General features: G+C 51.1%; 1 protein-coding gene across 1 annotated transcript; it reads right to left on the bottom strand.

The window, feature by feature from the left end:
- Positions 1-2,286: 2,286 nt before the first annotated feature.
- On the bottom strand, positions 2,287-3,349 carry LOC127340688 (uncharacterized). The gene is made up of 2 exons (XM_051366441.2): positions 2,410-3,349; positions 2,287-2,322 (listed from the first exon to the last, which is right to left on the bottom strand). The coding sequence occupies exons 1-2, from the start codon at positions 3,208-3,210 to the stop codon at positions 2,299-2,301; spliced, it is 825 nt and encodes a 274-aa protein (XP_051222401.1). The 5' UTR covers positions 3,211-3,349; the 3' UTR covers positions 2,287-2,298.
- Positions 3,350-9,160: the final 5,811 nt, after the last annotated feature.

The raw sequence follows: 9,160 nt of genomic DNA, 5'->3' as shown, positions 1-9,160 counted from the left end.
TATATCATCCTCCTCTCTTGATCCTTGAAAACTTCCTTCACACCAAACTCAAAACAATCTCATTAGAGGGTTAGTGCATAATCAAAAATTCACATGTTCAGGAAGGACACAATCATTCCCAACACTTCTGGATATTACCCAAGGTTACTGAAATTTAATGGAGCAAAGAAACCCACTCAAACACAGTAAAAGAGGCAATGCGAAATAAAACCCACTCAAACACACTTCGGCCCAAGCCTCCGGCGACGGGCCTCGCTCCGCTTGTCAGAAGTTAGCCTCCCTTTAGTATATGAATTTGGATCACAATACAACAGTTGGGGTATCGTCGCCGGACACTGTAGAAGCTGGCTGTCGATCGAGCACAGTCACTGATCGAGTTGTTTCCGCCGGACGGAGGAGGAGCGGCTGGCGGACGAGGACGGAGGAGGAGCGGCGGGCGGATGCTGGCCTTCCTGTCCACCATGCGTAGCCAGAGAAGCTCGTCTTAGAGGCGGTAGGCTGGATGCGGGGCGTCCTGGCGGTGCTTCCGGCCAGCCTGCACATCGTGGCGGCATCTCCTGGTCGATGCGGCAGTGGGCTTGATGCGGCGCGTCCTGGTGGCGGTTGGCGGCGCAGGGATGCGTCTGTTGTTCCTGCTCTGCTCGGCCGACGGGAGAGGAGGAGGTTGGGATGCGAGACGGACGTGGCGTACGGGAGAGGAAGATGGGGGAAAACGAGGGAGAGAAAAGGTGGGGGTGGGGTGGGGGTCGGGGGCACGGGACTCTGCTACAGTTTTTTTGGGCTATCAGCTCAACCTGGGTGGGTTGTGAACCTCGATTTAAGCTTCTCCTTTCGGCCTGGCTGAGATGTGTTTTTGGTATGAGATGGGCACTGCTAAGTTGAGCCGACCTAGGGGTAACAAATAAGAAATAATAAGTCAAGCTAGGTTGAGTTGAGCTAGGTTTGTTTTTATTAAGTGTTTTGGGTTTGGTTTGGCATGAATTTAAGGTCTTTTGACAAAAAAAAATTAATGTTGCAAAGGTATCACGCACACAACCTCTGCAATAGCGCAATGTCCTAGTAGAAATAGAGATGCACACATCCAGAAAAAAAACCGAACAGAAAAATCCCGCTACAATGTTTTTTGTTACAACATCATCAGAAATCCATCTTCTTCAAAAGCGGTGCCTCTAAAAAGGGAACAGTGCATAAATGTTGTCATCATCATGGTCATATATCATAGATTTTCACTTAAATAAAAAGTCTCCGTTCACAAATAATGCCTACAAGGCCATTATCAGGCATAACCAATTAAGGCTAGACCTTTGTTGTCGCCCCCCAAGTTGCCGACACTGCTACTCCAATTCACAAAGCACCAAGCCAAAACCTCATCGCCGCCAAAACTCGAACTACCATTACATGCCCACAAGTCTCGGCTTTCATGCCACTCTCGAGACTAACTTCAACATGGAACTGAAGACATGTCCCACGATGGCAACAGACAGTTCCACCATGGCTCCCTCTAAAACCAAACGGTAAGAAAGAAAAAAAGTTGCGTGTGACCGAAGATCATCTGGTACGAGCCATCTCCGGCATGTCATTCATTGGAGTTTGCCGGGTGAGCCTTCTAAAACACTACACTCTGTCCAGATCAATGAAGACATGCAACAAGGAGTTCTTTGTCATGAAGTTAGAGGGATCCTAGGACCGCCTCCTTTATTCAAGACGAGCTAGCAGCCCCCACGCCACCAGCCAGCGGGGCAAATAGCAAATGCCACAATGCCGGGAGACCACCGCCAAGGCCAACAACGGCGGCATCACCACCGTGCCAATCCATTGTCGCAGCCCGTCGCCTATAACCGCGGTCATGAATTTTAAGTACCATCACGTTTCGTTGTTTGGTTTTTCTTTCACCAAGTTCCAGATTACAACGTTGGCCAGAATCATGTAGGCTTCAGTTCGACCCAATGAGTGCCAGAGTAGTGAAGAACAGGAGATACATTACGATCGATAGCTCTCCTAGAATGTGAACAGATGAGTAGATGACATTAGCAAACATAGCATCTCCGATATCACAACTTGAACATTCGGTGTTGCAGTTCAATCGTCACAGATAGATGCAGGTAGTACGTTACATTACAAGGAATCAAATTAAGATAGCCACGGCCATCCAGAAATTGAACTAGCAGACAAAGCAGCAGATTATTCTAAGCGAACTGAACTGAAATACAAGGTTGCAACTTGCAAATACAGGTAAATTAAACTACTCCTCGGCTTGGAACAACAATGCAAAGGGATTCGTCCTGCAGTAGTCAATCACTAATCTGATGGATAGGGTCCGTCCTGCAGTGAAGTGGAGAACATGATTTGGATCATGCAAGTGTAGGGAGAATCACAAGGATGGACAGATCTGGTAAGTCTACTATGTACCTCAGATATGTATGCGCGTTTGTCGGTGAAATCGGAGAGGCTGGCGACCTTCTCGGGGTCGAGGAAGCTGGAGAGGACGGCGACGGCGAGGTCGATGTGCTTGACGGCGAGGCTCGCGAGGGAGCACCCGCGGTGGAGGTAGGTGAGCGCCTGGTCCAGGTCGATGATGCCTTTTGCGCGAGGGGCCTTACCAGCAGCGGCGACGGAGCGCCGGGCCGGGGCTGCCGGGAGCGGGCTGGGGAGGCCGTTCTTGGCGAATTGCTGGAAGGCTGCGGCGACCGGGTCGTCTGAGTAGCCGACCATGCCGCTGAACTGCGTGGCCTCGCCGGTGACGTTGGGCGGCCGCTCGCCGATGAGGAGCTCGATGCAGCGGGGGATGTGGTGCTCCTGGGCCAGCTTGACGGCGTTGAAGGTAAGATTGACGAGGGCCAAGGCCTCCGTCTGGGTGGTCGGGCGCGCGGGGAAGCCCAGCGCGATCAGCACGTCGTAGAGCTGCTCGTTGCGGATGAAGATGAGGGCGGGATTGAAGGCGCGGCGGGCGCCGCCCTTGGCTGCCAGCTCGAGGCAGGAGATGAGCATACGAGCGCCGGCCTCGATGCCGATGAAGTAGACCTTGAAGAGGTTGGAGGCGAGCTCCTTGATCCACTCTGCGTCGTCGTCGCCGCCGGCGCTCCGCTGCTGCTGCAGCCGGCGCCGGAGCTGCACGAGGCGGTCGCGCTGGGGCCGGAGGTTCTTCGCGGCGAGCATGGCCTGCATGAGCACGCCCCCGAGCTCCTTCTTGGTCACCTGTCCTCCATCCATGGCCGCCGCTTCTTCTCGCCGAGCGGAGTCAGGGGAGAAGGAAAAGAAGACAGGAGCCGATGAAGCAAAATGAAACTGGAGAAAACTGGTGGCGTGTTCCGGTTCCCAATGGCAGCGAGCGCCATGTAAAGGCTGCAAGCTTTGCAATTGCAGGCGATGGGCTCAGCATGCTGGGCCCATGAAGACCGCCACCATTGCTTCCGCTTGACCGTCGCTTGCGTGTTCCCTCCGCCATCTACACTGTAGCTACGATACATTTCTCTCTGCGAGATTATTTGAAAGTGGTATAAGTGGACAGAGATTTGGTGCACATAGGCACCAGTGATCTCGTTTTTAAAATAAATTAAAAATCATATTTTTGAGTTTAAAAAAATTTTAAAAAATATATATGCATATAGCCAATAATGTATCCAACAAACGTGTAAAATATCAATTTCAAATACTTTATATTTTAAGCTACACAAAAAAGACAAAAGTGCAGATCTGAGTAGTCATTTTCAAATCTACAAAAATATGTCAGATTTTGTTATTTTTGTCTAGCTTAAATTAAAAAGAATTTTGGGTTGAGATTTTCCATGATTGTGAGATGTATCACTAACAATCTACAGAATTATTTTTCAGATTTTTTGATAACTAATAAAAAATTAATTTTTTTTTAGAATGGCGAGAGCACTGGAGCTCGGGAGCCAAATATACTTTTCGGTGGTATAATTCTTATTTAAGATTTGTACGAGTACACAATGTATCTACATACATCTAAATCAGGACAAAAAACTGTATAGATACAATTAAATTAGGAAAAAATTATGAAAATAGAGTAGAAACATTTAAAATGGAGTGACAGCTCCGCTCCATAAGGCAAGATATATGTATGTTTAATTAGTCAACAATCAACGTGTTATAAGTTAAATCTATCTTATAAAAAAATACAATGTTTAACAAATAAACTATGGAAGTATATTCTATCGTGGATGTATAGATATTAACTTGGTATTAGAGCATCTCCAGCCGCGTCCCCAAAGCGTCCCCCAAACCGCGCCAGATTGAGCGTTTGGGAGACGTGTTTTGTTCGTGCCGCTTTTGTGAGACGTCGCTCCCCAGCCGCGTCCCCCAAACGCCGCCCCCAAACATTTAAAATACTTTTTTTGGCTTTTTTATTTCAATTTCCACAAACTAATACATAATGAGTTACGTGGTTTACACGAAAACACAGTTAGGCACATGGTTTTCCACAAACTAATACATAGTTTGAACCGTCGTGGACACAAATATAAAATTTTGCAAAGAAACTAAACCTAACTAGGCCATGCATCGAAGGTTTCCTGTGTTCGCTCCTAAGAAAGAACACTCGAGGGCACACCCAGTCACCTAAACTGGAAAATCCAGCGGGATGATGGTGCCGTTGTTGGTTCTACCGATGAGGCGAACATCCAGAAACCTCCGTGCACGTGTTCACTGCGAAGAAAGAACACTCAGTCGTCCTCCTCGTCGGTGCTGTCGCCGTGGTAGTCCCGGTGGCACCGCGTCTCGTTGAAGACCTTGACGCTCATGTCCCTGTTGCCGAAGTAGGAGAACAGGAGGATGAAGCTGGCTTCGAGGCTGTGGTGCCGCGCGAACTTCTTCCAGCCGATGTTGAGGTACATCTTGCCGCGCGCGTCGTAGATCACGTCGACGATCCACCGGTAGTAGCCGCACGCAGCCTCCCGCAGATGCATCGTGCGCGGGCGGTCGTCGCCGGTGACGTAGTCGGCGAAGGAGTCCGGCAGCCTCTGGATGCCGCGCAGGTCGCCCTTGAGGACGAGGACGAACTCGAACCGCACGTCCGGCTCCACGTCCATCTCCGACGATGAAGCCGGCGGTGTGGAAGGCGACGGCGAGCGTTCAGCTCTGCCGCGGCCACGACCACGACCACGGCCGCGAGGTCGGCCTCCGCCTCTACCAGACATAGCGTCGAGTCTTGTTGAGATGGTGGCGGCTAGGTTTTGGGAGAGAGGCGCTAGGGTTTGTGTGTGAGAGGGACGATGAGAGGCGGCCTTTTATAGGTCGGAGGGAGGCGGAGGAGCGGTGGCACTGATTAACGCCGGCACGCAGAGCTAGGCGCGACGGGACGCGTCGCTGCGGGAACTGCACCGTCGCTGCGTCGCTGCGGGAACTGCACCGTCGCTGCGTCGCTGCGGGAACTGCACCGCCAATAACTTCCGTCGCGAGGTAGGCGACGGTTAGGGACTGCCATTGCCACCGAGCACCTCGCGGAGACTGGCCTGCCTGACCCGGTCGCCACCGTCACAGTGGACCTCATCAAGATCGGCCTCTCGGACCCGGCCGCCGCCATCGAGAACCTCGCCAAGATCAGCCTTCCTGATCCGGACGCTGCCACCACCGAGCCCACAAAGTACAACAGCAAGAACGACGGCTTACCTACCCCGGTCGCCTCCGCCACCGGTGAGATCCCGCACGCGGCAAGCATTGACCTGGACTAGGCTCACACCTACCTCAACCGCGCCTGCACCCTCGCGAAAATCGCCGCGAAGATCATCGACCTCGCCGTCACCACCATCTCCAGCTTCGCCGACGCTAAGGAGGTCGCAACAATCTCCAACTTCGTCGACCGACTTAGTTATACCTAGTAACCTTCAGGGAGCAGAGGAAGGAAGAAGAGCAACGACATCTACTCCTGTTCGTCGGCTGCCTAGTTTGGCTAACCAGTTTGTTGATTCGCTAGTGTTCTCCTACCTAGAAACCTAAATCCATCATTTTGGGCATTGACAAGGTTAGCCCTTTGCCAGCTGTACGAGTGCTTTTCTCCATCTCAACTTCCTCCCACCAAATCTTTCCGCCATGAGTGTGCCTTGCTCAGACCAAGATTTTAAGCCGAATAAGATGAAGGATGCGAGCTTTCTCCCGAGGGTGAGAGTGGAGCGGTGTTGATGCAGCAATCTTGCAAAGGTGAAGAATCCTCCGAGGTAGAATCATTGAACCGACAGTATGTGACTGATGTTTTTCCATCATCACATTCATGTACTACATAACCTTTCCACCATAATGCGTGTTTTGATTGTTCATCATATGTAACTCGGCTCTCTGGCATCTCTCTCTGAAATATACTTCACCGTGCCTTGGAAATATCCTCCACGATGGTTGTAAGTGGCAAAGCCCTAGTTGCTCCGAGGACAAAGTTATATGTTTTCAACGAGGTTGATAGTCATGACGTCGTACCTCGTTCCATGTGTGTCGTGCCGGAAATACCACCTCTCCAGTTCCTCGTGTTTTATTCACTCTGCAATGTTTTTAATATGTGTTCTAGTCTTTCTCCTAGTATTGGGCGGGTCAAAACTTGGCTAGTCGTAAAGTCCAACATGTTATGTCTCTGTGATTAGTGGTAGTATTGTTGCCACTTCGTCCAATGTAATTAGGTAGGGATTAGGGTTTACCCTTACGCGTTCGAAGCGCCCCCGCCTAGCAGCATAAGCGGACCCAGAATTTTTTTGAAGCCTGGGCAAATAAGCCTAGAGTGGTAATTTTGTATCAAATACATATCAAATAGGGGTAAAAATAAGCCGGCAGCATCAGTATCACCACCTAGCTCAACGACCCAACACCAAGAACCAACATCACAACACAACCATTTCTCCAAAAGAGCAACACTAAAACGCTTCCACGAGCTATCTCATTAGTAGTTTCCCATTAGTAGTAGTACTTTCTCTAACTACTACTCCATTCCGCCAATATTGATGTATGTAGACACCTATCTCATTAGTAGTTTCCCATGTTTTCTACTTACTCTAACTACTACTCCATTCATCTTACTTCACGCTAATATTGATGTATCTAGACACCTTTTAATTATAGATACATCCATTTTGCCCGCAAAAAATACATCCACCTTAGCTCAAATGGATTTAATTTTTTTTTAAACACGCAAAACATCTTATTTTAAAGAAAAACAAATATATATGAGAAATTAGTGCGTGTGCGGCACGCGATCTCCCGTGGCAGCGCGGTCAAAGCAAGAGAAAGACCACGCACGTACTGCGGTGACCCCAGTCCATCGTCTGCAAAGGAATTGCGTCTTGTAGCGCTGCTTTGAGCAGGAGTTTCTTGTTGCGACTTGTATTCCATTCGGCGATCGACACGTTGCGAGCAACAGCTTTGTTTCGCCTGCCTCGGATCCCCTGCCTTCTCCATTAAACCTCCGATGCTCACGACGCCACCGTCTCGTCTTCTCCCCGACACAAAGAGAGTGGAAGAAGCTGCGGCCGCCATGAAGGGACGGGTGGCCAAGAAGGACCTGGGCGGCATCCTCGTGCATGCCAAGTGCGCCGCCAAGAACATCCGAGCCCAGCGCGAGCGTCTCCTGCACTTCCACCTCCAGCTCCAGCTCCAGCCGAACCAGGCCGACGCGCCGCCGGAGGAGGTCGTCTCCGGCCTCATCCGCGTCTACTGCGAGGGCCTCGAGGCCGGCGCGCGCTACCTCACGGCCTGCCTCACCATGACGGCCCAGAGCGGCGAGCGCCCCTCCCTCCCGCTCGACTTCGCCGTCATCTCCGACGAGCAGCTCTTCGCCCGCCTCCTCGCGCTGCGCCTGCCCCGCCGCCCCGTCTCCCAGGCCCAGGCCTTCGCCCGCCTCGAGGCCGCCTTCTACGCCGTCACCCTCAACCTCAGGTACTGCCTCACGCGCTGCATCGACCACCTCGGCCACCCCAAGTGCGCCGACACCGACGAGGAGGAGTTGGACGACGAGGCTTTCCAGGTCAGCCCCCCGGACACCGACGACGAGTACTCGCAGGACGGCGGCGAGTTCGGCCCTCCTGACACGGTCGCCGCCGCCACCAAGGACATCGCCAAGATCGCCCTTTCCGACCCGGGCGCCGCCGCCACCGACACGGAGCCCTCGCAGCATGGCAGCCTGACGGACCCGGATGCCGCCGCCACCAAGGACTGCGCCAAGATCGGCCCCACCGACCAGGACGCCGTCGCCACCGACCACACCTATGACAGCGCCAAGACCAACCTCTCCAACCCGGCCACCGGCGAGACCCCGCAGGCGCCAATCATCGACATGAACCAGGCTCGCACCTACCTCAACCACGCCTGCACCCTGGCAGACCTCGCCCTGAAGCACGTCGACCTCGCCGTCACCGCCATCTCCAGCTGCCTCGACCCGGCGCAGGTCGCCAGCATCTCCGCCTTCGCTGACAATGTCGCATACACCAAGTAGCTGCTTGTTTTGCTCACTTGCATTGTTAACCCAAAGCCGAATCAATCAGCTAGGTTTTATCAGTCCTGAATTAGTTTGTCTGGTTCTGTTTCCTTCAATTTCTCGACTGCTTTGGTGACCATTTTAGCATCGTCAGAGGTAATGTAGTGCAATGCAGTATCTGCATCTTATCTGTGGACGATCGAATCCAACTTCTGCAGCTAAGGTCTAAACTGGATACTCTGTTCTATCTAATTAATCATTTTCTGTGGCACCAATTTTCTTGATCCCGGATTAGCAGTCCAAGATATTAATCGCGTGTGCGTCCTCAGTTTGTTGAGCACAAAACACTTGATTGCATTCCTACGTCTGTAAGTCATTGTCAATCTGCTTTCCAAAGCGAATTTCAAAACTGAAAACTTTGAGATGCTCTGTTCTAATTAATATTTTCTGGGGCGCCATCTGTTCTGATCCTAGGTTAGCAGTCCATGATATTAATCGTGTGTGCATCCTCACTTTGTTGATCAGCTGTAAACCCTTGACTGCACTATTTCTTTTGCTAATTCATTATCAAGCTTTTGGTTTAATCATGCGGGTTGTTGTGGACGGAATAGAATTTTGTGCTTTTGTCCGAAATATGATAATACTAGAATTAATGGATATTTCTTGTGCACAAATGCTTCAATTGCATATTGTAGTTGATCGAACTCACTTACTCAAAAAATCCAGTTCGCAAGTCGGAGATATAAAATC

Source organism: Lolium perenne, chromosome 3, assembly GCF_019359855.2.
Source record: "Lolium perenne isolate Kyuss_39 chromosome 3, Kyuss_2.0, whole genome shotgun sequence".
NCBI lineage: Eukaryota > Viridiplantae > Streptophyta > Magnoliopsida > Poales > Poaceae > Lolium > Lolium perenne.
Note: the sequence above shows the minus strand (reverse complement) of the source record. Positions and strands in the feature narration are given on the sequence as shown.